Raw genomic sequence first — 25789 nt, 5'->3', positions numbered from 1 at the left:
ATGTCACAAATTTAAACTTTGGGCCTATCCAACCAGCAAGATAATACATATGAATACCAGAAAAATCTTACCTTGAAGATGCAGGCTTGTGGCTTTACATCATCGTGATTTCCATCCCTGTCCACCACATCAAATGTGATCATAATTGGAACTTTTTCGGCAGATTGTAAAGGGATCCCACTATCCAACTGAATGCCATGTACAAGTTTGTTTGTAGCAGTAGGTAGATATATGTCACTCCTTTCCAATTTTATTTTCTCCAATTCACTGCAAATAGCAAGCAAATGAAACAGCTACCTCAATTGATATGCATAACGCTGTGTACAAATCCTAAATGTCAAAAAATACCTCTGAATGCCAGCTCGACGTGCTTCCTTTGGTAGTGGAACGAGAACACCAGAAATAGATGTGACTTTGTCAAAAAACTCAGCCTCATGTTGAAACAAGTCCTGGGTAGCCTTAGATGAGAAGCTATCAATGATCCTTTGCCTGAGATTAGGTAACAATGCTTCAAAAGAGGAATCCTGAAAAAATGACAGCAATAAAGCCGCAACAACAAGCAAGGATATCAGTATAGATATAAGAACCATTCAGTTGTATAAGTAATAATATCGTACTATTTTGATAAAGCAATGTAAACATGACAGATGAAATACTGAAAAAAATGTGTCACCACTGCCCACAATGGTGAAAAGGTGAGTTCACAAGAGGATCTTTTGGGTGGAGATATGGAGTGAAGCTTCTGCTTACCATGGGATCTCCTAGAATCTATAAGCCAATCTACAAAGAACATCCTTGTCAAAGATCGTTGAGGCTACTGGAGGAAGAGTGATTGGAACATGATCATTAGAAGAATCCTGTTGGATTTTAAGGCTGAACTCTTTGGGCTCGTTTTGTGTGCTTTAAAAGAGGTGTGAATCCCTTTGATGGAGAGGGATGAAACAATGTGTCTCATTGTTCTTGGTGGTACATTCTTTACAAACATTTTCTTCAAAGCCTTGGTTTCAGCAAATGTCTTGTGTGTTGATACTAGTGTTCCAAATATCACCAATATTATCAACAATATCAATGATATTATTGGTATCGTCAGGTAGCCGATACAGATACTAGGTTTTTTTTTTTTTTCATTTATCAGCGACAATACAGCCCACATCGCAAAATATAGCCTATTATTGATATCACCGAATCACCGGTATATTGCTGACCCGCCAGTACAAATATTTACCTGTATCGGCGATATTGTTGATATTATCGCTGATATAGAGGATATCATTGAATGATTAATTTTTTTTTATTTTTTATCTTTTAAGAAGTAACGGGCTTGTATTAAGAACTAAGAACAGAAAAAGAAACAAAAAACAAAGGGCCTGCTGAGATAGCAGAGCAGAAAACAACAAAGGGAAAGAGAGGAAACTAGCATCCTAAAAACAGCAAATCAAAGCCCTTAAGCACCAGCATATTGGCAGCGCATTCAATCAAAAGGTTTTTCGCCTGGGCACCCACAGCCAGGAAGGAGGAATGAGAGCTGTTGAAACATCTCTCATTTCTTTCTTTCCACGCCGCCCACCAAATAGCTACAATGGCCATTCTCCAAACCGTGGCTCTGTTTTTGCCCAAATTGAAGCCATTCCAATATTCCAATAAGAGAGCAGCTGAGGTCGGCATACACCCTATGACATTGAATCTTGACATAAAATCCTCTCGAATGTGGGAGATAAAGGGACAGTGGACAAGAAGGTGATCCACTGATTCCTCATTTTCCATGCAGCAGAGACAAATGTTGGGGAGTTGCATCCCTTTTTTCTTCAGGTTATCTATCGTGAGAATCCGATTCTTAGACGCGAGCCAAGCAAAGCAGATGAATTTAGGGGGAGTTGGGTAATGCCAAATAAAAGCGGTAGCTCGGGAATGAGGGGAAGGAGGGGTTAGGAGCGCATATAAGGATGTGACGGAGAATCGGCTAGATTTGTCGCTGGGCCAGATTGTTTTATCTGGCTGAGACTGATTCGGAGAAGCGTTCGAAAGACAGTCGAGGAGGTTTGAATAGTCGCTTATCTCCCAATCATAGAGGTTCTTGCAACAAGGGATGTTCTAAACGATGCTTGAGTCGGTAACGGAGTAGAAATTGACTATAGGGGAGTCCTTGCTGACAGCGATGCGGTAGATGGAAGGGAATCTGTCCTTTAAGCTCAATTCCCCCATCCAGATGTCTTCTCAAAATCGGATAGCCTCTCCATTTCCCAGTTCGAAACCTGTGTTCTGAACGACAATATTTTCGGCTTGCAGTATTCCTTTCCAAATGTATGACGCTCTATATGCTGAGGAGTCTTTTGTCCACCATCCCCCCAAAGAAGACCCATATTTACCTTTGATTAAAACTTCTAAAAGATAAATTTCTGAATGATTAAAACTTTTGAAAGATAAATTACAAATCCATTTATTTAAAAATAATAATTATGTTGTTTCCTAATTACGTATGCATCTATGTGTGGATGGATGTGTTATGCATGTATGGATTCATAATGCATGCAGTGTGTGTGTGTGTGTGTGTGTGTGTGTGTGTGTGTGTGTGTGTAGTTGTACGTATGGATGGATGCATGGGTATGTCATGTATGTATATATGTGTGGATGGATGGATGGTATCATGTATGTAATGGGACAAAGATGACAACTTTGAGCTGACTTGTAACTCCACGTGGGTTTGAGGCAAAGACATGTTTTTTCACTCTCTTTAGTTTTTGCATGCATTGCTTACACTTTATTACTTGCATTGTATGGTATTTGAATGATATGACTTTATTTGGTTTTAATTGCACTGCTTATTTTCAACAGCACATGGTTTAGGCCCCTATAAAATGGAACTTATTTATGTTTAGTGGTTTTTTCTTTGGCAATATTTTGATTCATAAATGTGTAAAGATGTGTCTTTTAACATATCCTGAAGTTTCACTACAAAATTCCACCTTTTTCTCAATGTTTCCCTCAGCGATATTTTTTTCTTCCAAATATCAGTATCATCAATATCGATGCATGTTTTCGTATCCCCAATCCTCGATGCATGTAACGATACCGATACTCTAAACATTGGTTAACACCTTATCATCCAGCTTAGGATGGCAGCTTCTTGTTGGATGGCTAAGACCAACAAAATTATAACTTTGTATCCTCTCCAACACTCGAACCTTGCACTTAAAAACACTTGTTTTATGTGTTGCATTGCAAACGAATCAATCAACTACCTATTTCTCCAATACAAATCAGCTTAATCTATAGTTGCACAAAGCGTGAAGCGAAGTGGCAAGAGATTCAGGTGAAGGAGCAGGGAAGTGTCTGTTTCATTAGTTGCAGCAAGAATAAGAACTAGGGCCCACGAAACCGTATTGTTGCAGCAAAAATCATCGCAAGACAACCCTAAGTGGGACCCATGCTAACATGAGGTCCCACCTACCCCCACCAACTTCAACTCACACTCTCTCCCATAAAAACCTCTCCCTCTCACTTCTCTCCATCACCAGCAATTTTACACAGCAAGAGAAAGGAGGAGAAAGAAGCGAAGAAAAGAAAGAGAAGAGGAGAGAAAAGGGAGGAATGAAAAGAAAAAAAAGGAAACATGTGGGATATGTAGCTGTATTACTTGAAGCTATATTCACTCATGAACCATCCTTGTCATTGAATTGAGAGGGTGAAGAAATCCATCTTCTTATTTGTTGTTGATTTGAGCAGGCTGTAGGATCCCATATTTCATTCCCCAGACAGGAGCGGGTGGGAGTCCAAAGCGCAACTCGAAGCGGGAGCGACACTAAGAAGGATCATGCAACTAAGGACTTATCATCAATATGGCACCTCAAGGTAGGTCTTTGTCAACAGCTCAACATGCTCCATTATGCTATTGTGGGGCACCTGGAAGGAGACAAAAACTGCATAATATTTCTCTTATTGGAGTAGTTGCTAATCCATCAAGCATTCCCTAGTGGGGTAGACTCTTGCTGTAAATGTAATGGACTTCTGTAGTGTGTCAATTGCAGATCTGGAAAGGGAATACAAAACTCATGGAAATAAATATAAAAAAGAGTGCCTCGAGGTTTGCCTTTTTAGACTCCTAGAAGCTTAACACAGAAGTAGCTGAAGAAGTAACCCAGGGAATGTGGGGATTGGATGTAATTAGAAACCATGGAGGTGAAATTAACGGATCTAAACACCAGTTTGTGTGCATCCAGGAGTTGTATGGTGGTGATTTACTTGCTTGCGAAATAAAATCAAATTTGTAGCTTCCTCGCTAGAGGTTCTCATTTCATGTATTCCACGATGGGAAAACAAGTTAACAGATCTTCGCATTAGCTTGTCTTGCCCATTATCTTGATGAATATTGTACTATACTCTTGATTTTCAATCAAATTTGTTGATCAGAGAGAAAATCTAAATAATTTAAATAAATTACCAAAAAAATGGAAGAAACAAGTCCTAGGCCTTAGGACTCCCTCAAACATTATAAGATGGGCTAACTAAGAGGATAAACCTTGAAGGCAGCAGAGGTTGGCAATTTATTTCTCATGTTCAAAGGGAAGCAAATGAGGAAACATTCTTTAACAGAGAATGAAGTTGATGAATCCATGCTTGCTCTGGTCTCAATTTCCTTTTCATTAATGGATACCAAAATCCCGATGGAAGCAAAAACATACAAAGTAGAATAAGCGAGCAGTAATGATGAGATGATAATCGATGGCCCCCTAAAACTCTTTTTCAATAGTGTCTGCTATCTCATGATTCTCCCTTCAGACAATTGAAAATGAAAAGCTACTAGCCACATAAGGGTTCCTGATCTTAGATATACAGGGCAAATTCAACTTCTTCCCCTTCAATGATCAGAGATCCAATACCCCATAATGAGACAATACCGAAACCTCTCCGAAGGGCCGAGATTTATGGTTTGGGTTTGCCATGGACTTCAGGATATTCTTCAGGGTTGGGGCTGGATGATTCATGGAAGGATTTTTTTTTTTTGGGGGGGGGGCGCGGCGGTGGTTTGGTTGAATCAGTCTCTAGAAGGTTTTGTGAAGTTCAGAGGGGTGTGCTCAGGCCTCAGGGTAGCACTAGCCCTTCCAGAATTGGTGGCATTTTGAGAAATGAGAAGGTAAGTAGAGCAGATCAAGGAAAAGTTATTAGCACTTAGAGGACTTAGTTTGATTAATTGTTTATTCGGGAAAATTAATCATTGAAGAAAGCTCTATGTTGATTTTACGATGGATTTCAAGGAAGGTTGTGGGCCCATGTAGCCTTGTATCTTGTAACCAGTTAAGGAAGCTCAAGATGCATATTTTTCATATAATAAATCAACAATTGTCAGCCATCAAGACCCAAATAATTCATGTACAAAAGGCTGAAAATGCAAAACAGCCTCTACTGAAAGAATGCATGTATTTCTTTTTTCAAATTTTTTATCATGTGTTTGGATAAAAGCCATTCAAGTACACATTTAATTACTTTTGATGTCAAAGTAGAACCTCGTTTTTTCTTTCCTTTATCTTTCTGCTGGAGATCAGAACCCTGTTCATTCAACAAGAAAAGCAGAACCTTAGTTTCATGGATTTGTGAAAAGGAAAACCAAAGAGGGGGCAGGAGGAGGAAAAACCTGAAGATGCCATATCAAGCTATGCGCAAATATCTCACTACTTTGAGCTACTTCAAGCAAATAATTTTCTAGTAACTTCTGCACAGAATCAAGAGAAATATCACATCTAGGAAGTATGAAAATTTTGATTTTTTAGTCATACACATCCACTAAAAATTAGAAATGAATGCATTTGAAGGAACTTTGGAGTAGCACCAGCAGGTAATAAGATGATGGAAAGTAGACTTAAGATGGTTTGGTCATATGAAATGGGCACAAAGATCTGCAGCAGTTAGAAGTGTGTTGGTACAAGTTGAAGGCTCTAAAAAGGCAGGGGGAAGGCCCAAAAGGACATGGTTAAAGGTAGTAAAAAAACACTTGATGACTCATGGTCTCACTGAAGTTATGGCCCTTGATAGAGTGGAATGGCAGAACATGATTATGTAGTAAGTAGACCCCCAAATTGATCAGGATAAGGCTTAGATGATGATGACGACACATTCATTACATAAAAAGTAACTGACTCAAGGAAATGAACGAAAAGATTGTTTATCTATTGTGAAAAATGAAAGCTCACCCCCTCATCATATCGGAGAGCCTGTACAAGCTGCAGCATAAAAAAATTGACCATCTCAGGAGGATATGACTTTAAAACTCCAAGAACATAACCCATGATACTTGAATGACCCTTATATGGAGGAGCAAGGAACTTAAGAGCCTGTGTAATTGAACAAGGATCCCAATCTGACAATTGCTGTAATAATACTGAGTTTTCATCAACAGTCTCTGGAGTAATAAGGAAAGGCAACGCTTCAGGTACTTTACAGAGTTTTAATTTGTCAAGCTGCATTGCATACAACACTCACTTAGTGACCAAAACATATGATACAAGGGTTTAATAGATAAGAAATTGGAAATAGTGATTATTGCCTATGAATATGGATGCTCTCAAGAATCCGAATGGTAAAATAGAAGTCAAGACCTAAGCAGTGTTTTAAATAGTGAATAGCGCATAATGTAGCATTCATTCCTCTGAAGCGTGAGGCGTAAGCTACATAACTTGTAGCATAAGCTATGTGCTACTTCTAGATTTTTAATCATGATCGTGCTTGGTTGCACCAATTTCATGATATTCTACACCAAATTTGACTGATTTAATAATGAAATTTAACAAAATTTCATGATATTCTGCACCAAATTTGACTGATTGATAATGAAATTTAACAAAATTTCATGATATTCGGTGCAACCAAATGCAACCTAAAGTAATAGGAGAAGGGCAATGATTAAGTAAAGAGCAACGAAACTGATTTAATACTAATGTTTTTTTTACTAAAAGCATTGAAATGATTAACTAGTTTTTATCGAAAATAGAAAAAATGTAACAAATAATTGAAAACAGTTAATTTTAATGTTTTACTGAAAAATAACTTGCAATGTGAGCCATGTAGTGTGTAAAATATGCAAATTATCATGTAGCATAGCCTGCATGCGACTTTAGCTATTTTCATGAGCTACATAGCGTTAAAGCTAAGTTACGCTACATAGTGTACGCTACATGCTACATAGCATAGCTATTTAAAACATTGGACCTAAGTAATGCATCATTAAACCTTGTTTAGCATATAAGCCATACAAAATAAATAAATAAGCTACCAAAGTATGGTAATAATATGCATTCCTTTGATGCACACTCCAATAATTCAGCTTCATCTATGGAGGTACCTGTGAACCACCAGAATTGGAGTCACCATCCCCTTTTCTGTACCTTGTTTAATAGGGCATGGGGGAAATGTTCAGAATAACAGCCTTAAACAATCACTTTATGGACCAAAATAAGATTCATGCAGAACCAAACAGTCATATGTGCACCATTGTGTACAGCTGCTGCTTTTCTAATTGCAAGTCTCGGGCTCATGTCCAATGAATAATACCACCTCGTGAAGTGTTAAACCAATAGCATTTTGGAAACTAAAATCACAAGCGGAAATCCCAACAGTAGGGATAACATGATAAGATTTAGTCAAGGACATGTCTAATCAGATGGCTGGAAGCAAATGGAGATCAATTGCATTGTAAAAATCACCGGATAGCAACTACAACTAAATGTTGAAGGCTAGCAGAGAGAATTAATACATTAGCTTCATCCATAAGTACTTCCATCCCATTAGATATAAAAATATTTTAATGCCAAAAGACATCATCAACATTTAAGAATAATAGACTAAAATGATGGGAACGGACTGCAGAATTTTAGTCTACAATAAAGCAACTTTTTTAAAAGTGGTTGCCGTAGTTAGTGTTCTGAAAATCAAAATCAGATTGTAGGGTCAAATCAAATTGTAAATCATCAGGAGATGTGTTCAAAATACTCTAGAATATTGACAAAAAAAGGAATATGAAAAATTCAAGGAAAAAAAAACTGAAAAAGGGGTGTATATTAAGATATTTCTCATCCACATACATCATTTAAATAGAATTCAATTAACTTATTGTGTAAGTTATCAAAACAATCCATCCATGAAAATTGATCATTAAATCGATCCATCCATGGAAATTGGATCAGAGTTTCTTTATTAAAAAACCAAGTTTATAAATAAGAAACATCTTGTTGGTAAACATCAACATCATCCTAAATGGTATCACACTAGTCATTCTCCCTGGAATAAGTTGCATCGAACCTAAACCCGAAATTTCTTTCTTTCATTTTAATATTTAGTAGTGTGGTGCTTGCAAGCAATGTTCGAATTATCTCCAATATTATCAAAATATCTCCGATATTATCTTTATCTCTATCTCAACGATACCGAAAACACTGGTAGCGATACCGATAATGCTGGTAGTATCAGAAATTTCAAGTATTAGCAATGTATCGCTAAGTATCACCAACGTATCAATATCGCTAATGTAATCACCAATATTTTCAACTATGTAAATTCTAGGTGTTGCTTGTATTGCCAATGCATCAATATCGCCAATGTATCGCCAATATTTTCGACCATGTAAATTCTAGGTAATGATTGTATCATAAGTGTATCGATGATATTTCAATAATTCGCCAACGTATTGATATCATCAAAATTTTGTTTATTACAAAAAAATAAAAAAATAAAATTTCAATTTTTTTCATGGGCACATGGTTGTATGTAGTATTCAATTTGTCATTGATAATATCTGGATATTATTGATATCACAATATGCAATGGATGTTGATCATTGAGACCACAATCTTTCGTTTTCTTTCCAATTGTTGATGATTTCTTGGTGAAATATCATGTGTTGTTGATATTTTGCAATATTGATGGATGTTTGGATGGAAGGTTGGATGGTTAAATAGGCCGGGTGGGATGGTTAGACTGAGTTCTTACAACAACACATGCTTTTAAGGCCCCATTAAATGGAAACTTGTTATATATGCATTCTTTTTGCAATTTTAGACTAAGTTCTTACAATAGCACATGCTTTTAAGGCCCCATTAAATGGAAACTTGTTATATATGCATTCTTTTTGCAATTTTTTTTTTTTTTAAATTTCGAAATATGCAAATATGTACATTTTAACATCTCCTGAAGTTTTGTTGAAAATTCAACCGTTTTCCCCATGTTTCCCCGCATTTCCGGTTATCAACGATTTTATCAGTGATATCGATATTGTTTCCGTATCCCTAGCCAGCGAAACTTGTAGCAATACCGATACTTTGAACACTTCTTGCAAGTAACATTCACTTCTTTTATCATCTTTTTCCTTAGAGAAAGATGATTATAAAGAAATAAACAAAATAATGCAAGGGTTTGGCTTTCAAAGAATTACAGCTTCAATCATTGCCATAAAAAAACCCCTGCAAGGTATGTCAAAACAAACCTCTATTGATGTGAAAACCTAGAGAAAGAGACGATAGTTGTTGAATGAAAAAAGAGATCTTAAGATTCTTTCATGAATCAGAGATTCGGTATTCATTATCATAATCATTATCGCAGCCCTACCCTATCTTTAGGAAATGGAAAAAAAGCCTTCCTAAATCATATCCCTTCAACACCTCCATCCGAGTCCTTCCAGGTCTTCATCTTATCCTCCTTTTAGAACCTTCAACCTTATAAGTTCCCTTTATGGGCATCTCTAGTTTTGGCCGGACCATCTCAATCGACTTTTCATCATTTTATCTCTAACAAGGGCTACTCTTAGATTGCTTTGAGTGACCTTATTCTTATTTCTAATCTTTCTAGATTTCGCATACATCCTCTTAACATCCACATCTCTACAACATTCATCTACTCATGTTGCCTCTTTATTTGCCCAATGTTCTACCCCATACGGCATAACGAGTCTAATGGATCATCAACATCATCATCTAAGCCTTATCCCAACTAATTGGGATCTACACAAATCATGTTCCACAGTTCCACTCCAAGGACCATATCCTAAGTTAAAACTGGTGCAACCTAGTTATCGAATTAATAAGATATCAACATCAACACCCGAATTGCAAAGAAGTGGACAAGAATTACACATAAAAATATTTAAGTAGAGAGAAAAACTTTACCTCCCAAATGAATAATGAGAATCCCCTTAACTAATAGATTGATTTGAAATCAATTATAGTTGATTTCAAATCAATCTAATCTACCTAAGACAGTAAAAGCCTAATAATAGGAAAAGAAAATCTAGGAAATAATCCTCAAAATTTTCAATCACATCTTTAAATCAGTCCCCAAATCAACATCTCTCACAAATAGTGAATTGTAGCTCTTGATATTTAGGCCTCAAATCTATAAATAAACGGTCCAAATAAGCACATGCTGGGGCCTATTGTGCACTGTGGGCCTACAGCAAAACCATAGGCCACCAAATCTTTTCTTACTATCTCCACCCACATCCTTTTGGTCCTTCCCCTAGCCTTTGTAGAGCCATCAACTTGAACCAACTCACTCCTAACCCAAGTACTCTTTGGTCACTGTTGCACATGGCTAAACGATCTAAGTGCATATTGGGGCTACAAAGCTTTCTTGAATGCATTCATTTACAGTTCTATCCCTTCCCTCCCCATCTCGCCACTAATCCATCTCAACATCCTCATTTCAGCTACACTCATTTTGTGGAACATTATATTCTTGGACTTCCAAACATTCCGCCCCATAAAGCATGGTGCGTCTTATAGATGTCCTATATAAAATCTTCCCTTCAATTTGATTAGTATGAAGTGATTACATAAAACTCTAGAGACACATTTCCACTTCATCCACCTAGCTCTAATTCCATGAGCCTGTATTGGGTAATACAAGGCCAAATATCATCCAATTTTTGTCTTCTGAAACCTTGCATTAAGGAATCTCCGATTCGTCAATTTTAACTAAAGCCTTGCATGATGAGGAGATACACTGAGTGATAGCATTAGGAGGGGTTCTTGGATCATTTTGAGAGTAACAAGAAGGCTTGAAAGAGTATGATATGAGATTGTACGGCTGGATTAATGGATGATTTAGTGGGGGACCCAAAAGCTTACCCATGATTGGATCATTATTCAAGGAAGACATTTTAGGAATTTGTTTTAGGTATCTTATTGTGTAATTAATGTTTTAAGTGTCTAGGTTCATTGTAAAGTGTCTAGATTCATTGTTTAAAATAAAGTGTCTAGGTCCATTACAAAGTGTCTAGAATCATCGTTTAAAATAAAGCGCCCAGGTTCATTGTTGAAAAGAAAGTGTCTAGGTTCATTGTTTAAAGTGTCTAGATTCTAGTTTTCCGTCTATAAATGTGTAACCCTTGTTGGAAAGAAAGGACAATGGAATCTGTGTAGTTCCTTGCATATTAAAGAGTTCTTAGCTTGGTTTTCTGGTGTGAACATTATTTGTGGAACCTGTTGGGATATGAAAACAATACTGGTAAGGTGGTATTTTACGTATCGTGCCTGTTTTAAGTCTTGGTTTTGTGTATATTTCACAATGGGGAGTTGTGACTGTGTGATTGCATCTATGTCAATCCCTATAGAAGTTGCGATCCAAATACTCTGTCTTCGTTTAACTAATTTTGAAGGCTCTGGACTCTTGAGTGAATGTTACTTGAAACCTTCAAGTTATCATTGCCTCCTTTCAAATCTCACCGACCTCCAATTTTGCATCATTATTGTTTTTGGAAAAAAATAAATCAAAACCTGAAAATTTAACCAGCAAGTCATTAATGCAAGTTAGAAAGATGTTATTTGGTGCTTCCAAGGATCCAAATAACTTTCAGAAAAAAAAAAAAAAAAACAAGGTTAATGAAATTCCAATTTTATAGACCAATGTTCAATCATGATCTTGGATTTTATTGAATCGAATAATTTGAATGATGACTGTAAGATTCAAATCATGAATAGTAAGATTCAACCAAAATTTGTATGATTAAGTGACAATCTTTAAAGAATATGATTCAAGCATGAGAGTCAAATTGCTTCTCATAAGATTAGGTTTCAACAGTAAGATTCAAAACATTGGTTTGGTATATCAATAACAATATCTATGACATAATTCCCATATTTGATCTATGAGAAGCAACAAGGATTTTCAAATGATCCTTCAAAAATAGAAGGATTTTCAAATGCTCAAAAGACAGGTCATAACTAAAGCCGTCCAATGCACCTAAATGGAAATTAAGAAGAGAGACATACTTGAACTAACCGAGTTACTTCAACCCTCAAAGAAGAATTTGCTGGGAACCTTGAGGGCAGGGACAAAGCAATCCGCGGATCCACAGAAAATGCAGTCCCGGCATATTCAATCCACTTCTCTGAGTTAATTTTAGAATGAGAGAATGTACTTTTCCTGTAATAAGGACAATGAATTTAGATAGGAAATTCCCTGGAGCATCACGAAAGCGGCAACCCAGAAAAGATTTACCAAGAACATTATCAAGAGCATTACAAAGTAAACTGCCAAATAAAAGATTCACATAAGCAACTTGATGAAAAATACTTGGAATGTACAGGTTGTGCCCACACATTAAGCCTGTCAACCTCGTGCTGGCATAACATCAACAGTAATTGTTTCTGTTTTTCTTGTTCCACGGAAGAGTCCTGAATTTCGCCGCCGACGGGCTTATGCTGATCCATCACCAAGTAAATACGTATTCAGCCAAGAGATTTAAGAAAAAAAGAAAGAAAGACTCCAACCATGGAAAGAACAGTATATAACGTAAAACATTTTTCATGTACCAGCAAAGCACAAAGATGATTAACTGGTGATTACTAAATCCTCTGTTCCAAAGCAACAAACCTACCACATTAGTCAAGAACCTACATTTTCACGTGCCGGTTCTTCCTCAGGAGAATTCTTTTGAGGTAAAGCCACTCTTTGATTCATAAGACAAGATGGAGCACAGAAGCAGGATAAAGGGATAGGGTCAAAGTTTTCCGTCATGGAGGACACCCCCGAGAGATGTTGGACAAATATGGAAACAGACTGAGCCTCGTTCTGAGCAAAAGTCTTATCATTGTTGTCATACCATTCTGGTTCATAAGCAAACCAACCCAAAGAGGCTCTAGATCACGCACAAATGATCAATTGATTAGATAAATGAAAAAAGAAAAAGAAGCATATCTAAAAGTTGCACGGGAGACCAAACTCATAAAATGCAAAGTATCTGTACTGTATGTAACACAAGTAGTGTTGGACATTTTGCCCGCACAATTAGTTTTTGGAGGGCACCCAACATTGAAAATTCAAAGGACATGAAAGATCTTTTAACAAAATTTAAGGTATTTCAGGAACTTAAAAATGTGGCTGCTGTCCCTCGGAAGGCTCAGATTTCACCCGCAACAAGCCAGACAACAGGTTGCACTTTACCAGAAAAAAGCCTCTTGAACACCTGCCTTTTTCTGTCAAGAAACGCTCTCATACTCAGGCAGAGTGTAATGGATGATATACAGGTAATTAGAAATTACTGAGAAATTGCATACGTGCCTACGAGTAATTAATTAAAAACAAACCATCCAAACTACAGGTACCAGCTTAGATGTATCATGAACCAAAACCTACTTGTTTATCTAATTATTAGATTGTTGGACATTTATTGGACAGTCAAAAATGAAAAAGATCCAATGGTCTCATTTAAAAAGAAAAACAAGGGTCCACGGATCAGAGGTTAGGATTGTCCAAACAACTGAGAAATTGCATACGTGCCTACAAGTAATTAATTCAAAACAAACCATCCAAACTACAGGTACCAGCTTAGATGTATCATGAACCAAAACCTACTTGTTTATCTAATTATTAATTGTTGGACATTTATTGGACAGTCAAAAATGAAAAAGATCCAATGGTCTTATTTAAAAAGAAAAACAAGTGTCCATGGATCAGAGGTTAGGATTGTCCAAACAATATGATTTTCAAACTCTGGCTTAGTGACAATAGATTCCACAATTTAATAGGTTTAATTTGAGTTAATATATTCCATGTGTACCATTTCAAGTTCTTGGGTATCGGATGCAGGCCGACAGCCCACTGTAGGGCCTGGCAATAATGTAGGCCCACGGCCTATCAAAAGGGCCCAACATGTGCTGGTTTTTGGACCGTTTTATTTATAAATTTGGGAGCTTAAATCAAGGATTGCAGTTTCCTAGTTTTAGAAGATGTAGGGGCTGATTTAAGATGTGATTGAAGATATGAAGAGGAATGTGATTGATGTGATTAAATATATGAGGCTGATTTAGAGGTGTAATTAGGATTACTTTCTCTGTTAGCTTTTACTATTATTAAGCTTTTACCATCTTAGGTAGATTAGATTGGTTTGAAATAAATTATGATTAATTTGAAATCAATATCTTAGTTGGGAAGATTTTCATTAAAGATTAATTTGGGGGTTAGGAGTTGTTCATTCCAAAAAAATTCTAAATGTGAGTTCTTTTCTTAAGCATTGTAAGAAAATTTCGATATCAATAAAGTTATTTCTCCCTCTCTATTCAAATATTCTGGTGAGTGTAATTCCTGTTGACTTCTTTGCGATTCGGTGTCGATATCTCATTGATTCTACCATTTTAGTATCAAAGCGAGTGGTCATTTGGGAACTACCGACTCTACATCATCTCCTAATGGCTTTGAAGGGGGTGGCACAAGAAGAGTTTGAGCAAATAATCTAATTAATCGATGCACTGATAGAGTGGATAGATCAACTTACGCATGCAGTAAATCTCACTAATCAAGTGGGGGAGCTCTGGCGTTGAGGGAATTCGGAGACTGAAGTTGGAGCACGTGGACACATTGAAGACGGTCCCCACCAAGGTCCTAACCAACAACAGGAGACCTCGGCTTACGAAGATACGAATGACTGAATCTTTCAATTGTTGGAATGTGACAAACAATCCGAAATTAAAGCAGAAACTCCAAAAACAACGAATATATGGATGGAGTCAAAGGAAAAGTTGACATCTGAAGTGATAAATGGATTAACATTGGACCGACACTTGACTTCACCAATGGATCAATTGATGGATCCATTGATCGTGACAGTCACATTGATAGACTTGCAAGTAGGTCTTAATACTCAAACTAAAACACTTTTGCAAAAGATGATTGTGGCACAAAAAATGGGGTAAATGTTTCGGGATCCACAAAGAACTTTAAAGTAATAACAAACAAGTTGCTACCTACAAAAGTGCAGGCGAAAAAGACATCATCAACAGTGAACTTCAACAAAGGTGTCAACCCAATGCTTAGGTTACACCTTCAATTTCCACTAAAGAATAACACAATTCATCATAGAGGTATTGCAAGTCCAAAGGTTGAGATTGGTTTTCAACTCGAGGATGAGTGCTTTTGAAGCTGGTGAGAATTGATGTAGGCCCACGGCCTAATTAGGCCCATCGTAGGGCCCAACAATAGCGTGGGCCCACAACCCATCTAAGGGCCCAATATGCGTTGATTTTTTTATTGTTTATTTATAGAATTGGGAGCTTAAATCAAGGATTGCAATTTACTATTTTTGGAAGATATGGGGGTTGATTGAAGGATGTGATTGAAGATATGATGGGGGGATGAATTGATGTGATTGAAGATATGGGATTTAGAGATGTAATTAGGATTACTTTATGTGTTTACTTTTACTATTATTAGGCTTTTAACATCTCAGGTAGATTAGATTAGTTTGAAATCAATCTCCTAATTGAGGGGATTTTCATTAAAGATTCATTTAGTGTCTAAACGGGGTGCAGGGGTAGGAGTTTCATTCACAAAAAAAATTCTAAGAGACTTCTTAAGCATTGTAAGAAGCAATTCAATATCAATAAAGTTATTTCTCCCTCTCTATTCAAATATTCTTGTGAGTGTAATTCATGTCTACTTCTTTGCAATTCAGTGTTGATATCTCATTGATTCAATAACCGGGTTGCACCGGCATCAAGCGTCATACGCAACCAGAGTATCATATATTTCCTCTTTTCATTCCAAAACTCTAGGCCCATCCCTCCCTCTCCCCAATTTCTCTTCTACATCCCCTCTCCATGTGCATTGCATGTGCCATACCTCCTAGTGTATGGAAATGGAAAAGACTGGGAGCTAAATGATATTATCACATTTAGTGAAGTTCAAGTAAATGAGTAATATACTTGCTATAGTTGGAGATAAGGAGCATACGCTAAATAAATACTAGTAAGTTTAATTAGACAACATAATACTCCTGAGGATGCAAACATGACAACAATAAAATTAAATTGGCGAGCAATAACCACCCTCCTGAAATTGCGTGGATTATATAACATGATACCACGACACGCAGAAGCTTACGGAGCTTAGAATCATGGCAAAGTCCTTTTTTTTTGGTGGGGGGGAGGGTGAATAGGACCACTTAAAATTAGTTACCAATTAATTCAATTAAGTGAATCCAATATTATAGACTACAAAGATACAATTATACGAGCAAGGTAGTCTCAGGGGTGAGATATAAAATATCGATTGTGTGTGCTACAAATTAAGTGCCTAGAATACGCTCTAGTCATACATCCATATGAATTAAACAAATTCAATCACAAGCAAGAATAGAAATTCATCCACATGAGCAATCACAAATGCGATGATGTATGGTGGTTCGGTTAAATACCTACTCTACTTCCGGTGGATGCACTCAAACTTGAGTGTACCGGATTTCACTATCTCGATGATTTTTGATAGGTTCACCACAAACCTTTACAGCCCTACGCAAGGAACTACACGTACACACTCGTGTCAGTGACGGTCCTACACAAAGACCTACAAGTACTCACCTGTGTTGGTAGAACATGTTTACACTCGTGTTGGTGGCTCCCTTGGAGATTACAAATGTTTTCTATAGGCTAACCAATAACCTACACATACACACCCATGTCGGTGGCTCCCACAGAGACTTACTAAGTTTTCTATAGGCTAACCAAGAACCTATGAGGTCCTACACAAAGATCTATGTACACTCCCGCTGAAGACTGTTTTACACAAGGACCCATTCAAGTTTGGATTTCAAACTCAATGGTCTCAAATGTGAACTCTTACTAGTTGGATTGAGCCTCGTTGATGGGCCTTCTTGAGATGCTTGATCAATGCTTCTCTGCACTTGAATCAGCTTCTATTTTGCTCCCCTGAACTTTGATGTCAATCTTCTTCAGCTTCAAACAATCGGCTACTTGATGATGTACCTATGAAGTGCCAAGGTAATGAGAGAGATGGATTGGTTGAATCTCCTATAAGTAATGGTTTAGTTGGTTCCAATTTGGGGATTCACGTAGATGGGTATTCTAGAGGATAATAGACATAAGGATTTACCTATGAGAATGGTGTTTGACCTCTAGAGAATGCAAGAGAACAAGTTCATCTTCAAATGGAGCTTGGAATGCTCATCGGAGTGATAAATCACAAGGAAGATGTCTTGGATCTCTTTGGGATATAGCCTAGGAGTAATGGGGAGGAGTGGGATACACTAGGGCTTCTGAATCACCAAATTTCATCAATTGCAAAGAGGTCTAGATGCCCATTATGTAGAAAACAAATTTGCAATGACTATAAAACGGGCATAAAATGGCTGCTTCGATCGATCGAAGTTTCACTAAAATGTCCAAATTACTTGCTGGACAGTTTCGGTTGTCTTTGACCAGACCCTTCTATCGATCGATTGAGTTGAATCAATGGACTGTCGACTCGATTGACAGTCTCCAGAAATCTGTTGTTTATGTTTTTTGGTTTCCAGCAGTTTTGAACCTCTAAGAGCCTAGCTAATAATGTTCATTTTAAGGCTAAGGTTTAGGAAGATCAAACAAGGATTTACTTATGGGTGAGGGATTATCCAGAGGTAGGTTGTTTTGGAACTTCAAGGGGTCTAGGCTAGGATTACCAACGCACCTCAATTTACCTGTTGTCTTCAGGCCTTAATGTTTCAATTCTTCGAGTCTTCGGTCTTCAATGTCTTCCAATGGGGGCTTAACCAACTCAAGACACCCTAGCACACGTCGTTGACAAATCGAGGCACTAACACCTCCCTTTTGTTAGTTGAACATTTGACCATTTCATAAGATAGAACTTGCCCGCCTAACCTCCTCTCAACCTACATCTCATAAAAAGTTTCTTTGGATGCACTCCTTTTTCTCACCACCTTAAGCCTATTTGTTTTACCCATTACAACAATAGTGGAAATGAGCAATGATTACAAATTATTTGTCTGGTGGCATCAGCTGAATTTGACTGCAATAATGACACCAATTACAATGTTTGGTTTATCATGGTAAAAATGTAATGATGGCAATTTGGCATTACTTCAATATCAAATCAATAACAAAATAAACTGATGTTAGTGTTTTGATTGGAATTTCCACTGCAATACAATGTAAATTTGTAATGATTACAATTTTTTACTTGTCCTATTACATTTGCATTTGACCCTCAAAATATGTATCGTAATACATATTTAAACAAATATTGTGAAATAGTAATGATGGCTCATTTACATTACATTACCACGGAGGTCCATAAAACAAACAAGACCTTAACCAACACTTTTAAGGGAAAGAAAATATACTGGGAGGTTTAATGAAGTCAAATTAAGAAGTGCCCCCAAAGAGAGATATCTTCTCTTCCATGTCGCCAATTTCTTTTCCATCCACTCTACCACCAGGTTCCAAAAACTTGCCGTATTTTATCTGCCTTACAATGCTTAAATATCTACATCCTTGCCACTATCCCTAACATCGCATTCCTATTGACAGTCACTATAAGGCTGGACATTGCTATGAAATACCAAAGGAAGCCAATAATATTTTTCACATCCTTTAAAGATGCATCACATAGGACATGGGTATTATCTGTGAATTGGAAATGAGAAACAAGGATTTCTAAACTTCCCACCAAGAATCTTTTAAAAAGATCATAGTCCAAGGCCAAGGAAATAAGCCCAACGAAGACTTTCTACAACATTGGAAAAGAGGAAGGGCAACAACATATCCCCTTTATGCCATCAATGGGACTCTTAAAGAAAACAATTAGAGACCCATCAACCAGAATTGAGAAGGAAGCCATTGAAACACACTCCCTTGTCCACCCAATACACTTGTTCCCAAAACTCATTCAATCAAGAAGATGGAGCAAATCCCAGTCAACATAATCATATGGGTTTTCCATGTCAATTTTGCACAAAATTCTGGTTTTTCTACGAAGTCAATGCATTCATTAGATACAAGCACCCGTTTCAAATTTGTCAATCCTTTATGAAAGCTTCTCTAATGCGGGAGCATTTTCACACCGGGCTCAAGTGGGGTGGTCTGTGGGATGCAAGGGCACACTCAGGGTGGGTGGTCCGCAGAACCCATGGAGTTGGGGCCCATGTGAGGCGGGTGGCTCGTGTTAGGCGGAACCCATGGATTTAGGGCTCACGAGGAGGGTTCGGCTAAGGACCTAACCCACGGATTTGGGGCCTGGGCTATGAGATAAAGGGATAAATTCGCCATGCTCTAACAATTCGAGCTTTTAGAGCAAATGGTTAATTGTCCTGCATCAAATTGGTATCAGAGCGGGAGGTCTCGTGTTCGAGACTCCTCACCGGGGGTGATTAATGCGGGGGCATTTTCACACTGGACTCGAGTGGGGTGGCCTGTGGGATGCAGGGGCACACTTTGGGTGGGTGGCCCGTAGAACCCATGAATTTGGGGCCCGTGTAAGGCAGGTGGCTCGTGTTAGGCGGAACTCATTGATTTGGGGCTCACAAGGAGGGTTCGGCAGAGGACCTAACCCATGGACTTGGGGCCTGGGCTATGAGATAAACGGATTAATTCGCCATGCTCTAACAGTTCAACCTTTTAGAGCAAGTGGTTAATTGTCCTGCATCATTCTCGATGTTGATCTACCCCACCACCCAAAACCTCCCTCAATCTCATAGGCAAGTTTTTGGCCAAAATTTTAAATACACAAAATCAAACTAATCAGCCTAAAATGTTTGATTTCAACAGCTTCTTACACTCACGGAATCAGGGTACAGAAAGTACTATTTGAACTCTTGTTCAACCTTGACCTCCCAAGGGATTCCTACACAAACTCCATTCGATCCACTTTAACAATGTCTCAACACTTGGAAGGACGTCATACCCATCCGAGCCAGCAGCCTTACCTTTGGCTATCTCAACACTACCTTTTAAACCTCCCCAAAAGTTTGTTGGAATTGGCTTACAACATGCAACATAAAAATGATTCAAATAAGAAGAGCAAGTGAACTGGAATGACATTACATATATAAAACGCAAATTGGGTCAATTGTGAGGGATGTTGCAGATAAGTCAAGGAAATATGCATATTCATAAAAAAGAAAAAACAGAGAATATGTATGAACGTTATTTTAGTTTTTAGACTAGATAATTATCCTTTTTACATAAACCCAAATGATGTTGGAGATCATAGACACTTTTAAAGTATTATGATATCTGAAGTGAAAGAAGTTTTGAGAAAAAAAATGAAGATACGAGAGGCCCTAGGACCATGTGGTATACCAATAGAGGCTTGGAAGTGCACAAGAGATATTAGTTTATTTTGGTTGACAAAGTTGTTCAACAGAATTGTGAGATTGAAGACAATAAGAAGAATGGTAGAATAAAAGAAACATATAGAGCTGCAGTAATTATCATAGGATTAAACTTATGAATCATACTATGAAATTTCGGGAGAGTATGATTGAACAAAGATCAGGGCATGGAATGAAAGCCTCAAAAATCAATTTGGATTTATACTGGGACGGTCAACTGTTGATGTTATTTCATAATTAGACAACTCATCGTCATCAAAATTCAACCCTTATCGTAACTAATTGGGGTTCGCTAGGATTCATGATGAAAGTTATAGAAAAAGTTTCGTGCCACCTGGCAACATGACACAACCCTCCTTTATTCAGGCATGGGACTGCAATGAGGGCACAAAACTCCCAGAGGCGCTATGTCATAGTCTACAACATGTTGGGTGTTGAGAAAGAATGGAGTCTCAAGAGGATATATTGTCATAATTAAGGATCTGTATAGGGGAGTCATAACAAATATGAGGACTACTATGGAGAAAAAGTGACTTTCAAATTAATATAGACTTACACCATAGGTCAGCATTGAGCCTGTCTCTTTTTGCATTGGTTATGGATGAGTTAACAAGGCATTTACAAGAAGAGGTCCCATGGCCATGTTGTTTGTAAATAACATAGTTTTGATTGACAAGATGAGGGAGGAGGTAAACACAGAGCTAAAACTATGAAGGATGCTTTAGACTGTAAAGGTTTTAAAATTAATTGAACTAGAACAGAGTATGCGGAATACAGTTTTAGTAACAGTAGGAATGCAAGAGATGAAGTAGCTATGATTGTTGACCAAGAACTACCCCAAAATGACCATTTCAATATCTTGGGTTGATAACTCATGAGAGTGGATAGATTGAGAAGAGTGTTTCTCATAGAATTAAAGCTAGGTGGATGGAGTGGAAATGTGCCTCTGGGTTTCTATGTGATTGCCACATACTAATCAACTGAAGAGGAGTTTTTGTAGGATAACTATAAGACCAGCCATTTTTTATGAGGGTGAGTGTAGCTGAAATGAGGATGTCATGATGGATGTGTGGCAAGACAAGGAAGGATATAATTAGAAATAAAGTATTCAAGAGAACTTAGGAACAACATCACTAGGTAATAAGATGAGGGAATAAGGTGAAAGTAGACTAAGGCGGTTTGTCCATGTGAAACGAAAACAAAGAACTACACCATTTAAAAAGGAGTGAATTGGTTCGAGTGAAAGGCTTTAAAAGGGCAAGGGGAAGGCCCAAAAGGATGTGGTTGAAGGTAGTAAGAAAATACTTAATGACCTATGGTTTAAATGAGGATATTGTCCTTGACAAAGTGGAATGTTGGAACAAGAATAGTGTAGCTGAACCCAACTAGTTGGGATAAGGGTTAGATGATGATGATTATCCTTTTCACATTCAGGTGATATTCTAAGGATCTAGAATAAACCGTGGCTAATTGATATTTTCACCCTTTTGTTAAATTCATGAACAGTTAGGGTTCCCTAGCTGGATAGATTGACATACATGTATTATTATTGGCTGCAGCTTGTTAGGAATTTAGGGTGGAAACATAACTTGAACATTTTTCAGAACGTTACATCTTGGAAATCATGGAGATGGACATAAGTTAAATGTGATTATTCAAATATTAGATTTGCATGTTGCACAGATATTAGGATTAGATGAAGAGCCAAGTAGGTTTAGACTTCCGTTGTTGTCGTCATAACCCTGTCCTTGTTACTTGGGTTGGCCTTCACAAATCTTGATTCTACAATCAATCCTAAGGGCATATCCTTTGTAAGCATTGTTCGGAGTATCCCCGATATTATCAAAATATCCTCGATATTATCTTCATCTCCAACTCAACGATACTGATAACACTAGTAGTATCAGAAATTCTAGATATCGGAGAGTATCACCAAGGTATCAATATCACCAACGTATCACCAATATTTTTTTTACTGTGTAAATTCCAGGAGTCGCTTATATTACCAATGTATCAGTATCTACAATGTATCGCCAATATTTTCGACTGTGTAAATTCTAGGTATCACTTGTATCACTAGTGTATCGGCAATATTTCGACAATATCGCTAATGTATCGATATCGCCAAAAATCTGTTTATTAAAAAAAAATCTATTTCAATTTTTTTATGGGAGCATGGTTGTATGCAGTGATCAAATTGTCGACGATATTATCATTAACGCAATATGGGCGATATCGCAACCACATTCTTTCGTCTCCTTTTCATTTGTGACGATTTCTCAGTGCAATATCGTGTGTTGTCTATATTCTGAAATATTGATGGATGTTTGGATGGAAGCTAGGATGATTGGATGGATAGATGAGATTGATGGGATGGTTGGACAAATTTCTTACAACAACACATGTTTTTAAGACCCCCATTAAATGGAAACTTATTATATGTGCATTCTTTTTGCAAATTTTTTATTCCTAAATATGTAAATATATGTATTTTAGCATCTCCTAAAGTTTCATTGAAAATTTCCACCGTTTTCCCCATGTTTTCCCACATCGCATTTCCGGTTATCGGCGATATTATTGGTGATATCGATATTGTTTCCGTATCCCGAGCTAGCGAAACTTGTAGCAATACTGATACTTCGAACATTGTTTGTAAGTACACAAGCTTTAATATTCCCCCCTCACCACCAATCCAAGACCTTTTATGTCTTTGGCTAATCTTTTTTTCAGGACCTTCAACCCTAATCAATATTCCCCTATTTACCAAAGCCATGTCATGATCAAACCATATCAATATGCTTGCCATCATTTTATCTCTTTATTGGGACAACTCCAATGATTTAGATGACCGCATTCTTATTTCTACTCTTCCCAGTCTTCCCACAAAGCGATCTCAACACGACCATCTTTGCAACACTTGGCTCAACACCCCATACAATAGTGTAGCCAATCAAATAGGTGTCTTATAAATTTTGTGGTATGCAGCTGTCACACAACACTCCAAAGGCACATCACTTCACACAACATCCCGGTATGTTTCTTTTGTTGCATTGATATATCCTCCTTGGATCCTTTCCTCCTCATCACTTCACACAACATCCCTGTACATTTCCTTTGTTGCATTGCATATACTCCTTGGATCCTTTCCTCCTCATCACCCACCACATAACCTACGTAATAGCTCCATTGTATGCTTTCTAAAGATCTACAAAAACCATGTGTTGATTCTTACTCTTTTTTTCTTTCTTTTTTTAGCACACCACCACACACTCACGCCATGGTGGGATTTCACCACCTATGGGTACTCGAACCCTCAACCAGGTGTTGATTCTTACTCTTATCTCTATGTTTCAATCAATTGTCTCAATCCCATTAGAGCCCTATCACTTTAAAATCAATATGATAAATAGATTGTACATAGATGCTCATGCATTAAAATGTCTGCATATTTAAATATAAACATGAGTACAAGATTCAGCTGTCAATTCGACCATGAATAACAAGATTCATTAAGCATATAATGTAGAGGCATTTTCACACTGGGCTCGAGTGGGGTTGCCTGTGGGATGCAGGGGCACACTTGGGATGGGCGGCCCGTGTGAGGCGGAACCCATGTGATCTGGGGCCCATGAGGGGAGTTCGGCTGAGGTCCTAACCCATGCGATATGAGGCCTAGGCTATGAGATAAAAGTGATTAATTCGTCATGCTCTATCAGTTCAAGTTTTTAGAGCAAATGGTTAATTATCCTGCATCAAAGTTGTATCAAAGCGGGAGGTCTCATGTTCGAGACTCCTCACCGTGGGTGATTAATACAGGGGCATTTTCACACCGGGCTCGAGTGGGGTTGCCTATGGGATGCAGGGGCACACTCGAGGTGGGCGGCCTGTGTGAGGTGGGTGGCTCGTGTGAGGCGGAACTTATGTGATGTGGGGCCCACGAGGGTGGTTCAACTGAGGTCCTAACCCATGCAATGTGGGGCCTAGGCTATGAGATAAAAGGGATTAATTCACCATGCTCTATCAGTTCGAGCTTTTAGAGCAAGTGGTTAATTGTCCTGCATCAGCATGCATCCAATTATATACGTATATCTTGAAGGAACAACAATATGTGTGTGTGTGTATGTGTGTGTGTGTGTGTATTTCAAACCAAGAGGAAAAAAGTTATTCCAGCAGAAAATTTTCAGTAAGAAATTCTAATAAGGTTAACATAAATCACACGTAGATCAAATAGCCTATCTGAAAAATCAAAATCAATTGAGAAGGAAAAAAGAGAATGTGATCAACCGATAGATGAGGTTCTCTAGCAAATGAAGTTCAGTTCCCCAGTTCTGCAAATTTTTCAGATGTTGGCATGAGCAGATCTCAAGTCCAAGAAGCATGACAGTGAAAAAGGTACCGGCAGCAGCAGGATGTCGTGAGAAATGATCTGTGGGTTCCATAGTTTCTTTTAGCATTTTCAGAAGCAACTCAAAAGTATCATTTTGAACCACCTACACAATAGAAGGGAAAAGATAAAGAAACAGAAGTTAATTTGAGAAGAAGTGGTGTGATCTACGATGCCATCCTACCCAAGAGATGTCAATTGGCACATGGAATTGTATCATCAACAGCCGCTAAAGCAGAAGAAAACGCGGCATAAAGGTAAATGTGCACATTGGATCAATACCTTCTTCCAATGTGAGGACAATATTTTCAAGCCATGAGCATTGATGCATCCAGGCCACCCATCTATCAGATTGGTTACAGATGGACCCCAAAAGCAGGTCGATCAAAGGTCAGAGGATCAGATTGAAGAGCAGCCATGAACAGTCCCATTCAAGACTCTTGGTTAAAATTCAACCATCCAATTGAGTACCTAGACCATACACTTGTCCAAACTGAAGATTTGGGAATCATAAAGGGTCCAGATTGGCCTAATGAGAAACCAGTATCAGATCCATGCTATTATGAGAGATCTAAGCCTAAATCAATGGCCAAGTTGGACTAAGCTATCTACAAGTCTATAGGGTTAATTATTTAATGAGAAGGTTTCAAGTCCAACAGGTTGGACCAAAGGTTATGGTCCACCCAGCGGATAACTTCTAACTTGCTAAGTGCATGGGACATCCAACCCGTTCAATAGATTGGCCCCACCATGAGGAACACTTCATGCAAAAATCAGCTCCATCTACTCACCAAGTGGACCAC

General features: G+C 37.9%; 1 protein-coding gene across 7 annotated transcripts in view; it reads right to left on the bottom strand.

The window, feature by feature from the left end:
* LOC131219523 (phosphatidylinositol 4-kinase alpha 1-like) overlaps positions 1 to 25789 on the bottom strand; it is a 63546-nt gene that overhangs the window by 23152 nt on the left and 14605 nt on the right. For all 7 annotated transcript variants that reach the window (XR_009158245.1, XR_009158244.1, XR_009158243.1 and 4 more), the window contains exons 3-11: positions 24887 to 25092; positions 12880 to 13120; positions 12556 to 12683; positions 12252 to 12405; positions 6186 to 6452; positions 5630 to 5707; positions 5482 to 5544; positions 349 to 524; positions 72 to 267 (exon numbers count right to left, since the gene is read on the bottom strand). Coding sequence is in view for 3 of the 7 variants with exons in the window: in XM_058214713.1 (XP_058070696.1) it covers positions 72 to 267; positions 349 to 524; positions 5482 to 5544; positions 5630 to 5707; positions 6186 to 6452; positions 12252 to 12405; positions 12556 to 12683; positions 12880 to 13120; positions 24887 to 25092 (1509 nt within the window). In the remaining 4 variants the exon portion in view is untranslated. The remainder of the gene's footprint in view (positions 1 to 71; positions 268 to 348; positions 525 to 5481; positions 5545 to 5629; positions 5708 to 6185; positions 6453 to 12251; positions 12406 to 12555; positions 12684 to 12879; positions 13121 to 24886; positions 25093 to 25789) is intronic.

This window comes from Magnolia sinica, chromosome 11, assembly GCF_029962835.1.
Source record: "Magnolia sinica isolate HGM2019 chromosome 11, MsV1, whole genome shotgun sequence".
NCBI lineage: Eukaryota > Viridiplantae > Streptophyta > Magnoliopsida > Magnoliales > Magnoliaceae > Magnolia > Magnolia sinica.
Note: the sequence above shows the minus strand (reverse complement) of the source record. Positions and strands in the feature narration are given on the sequence as shown.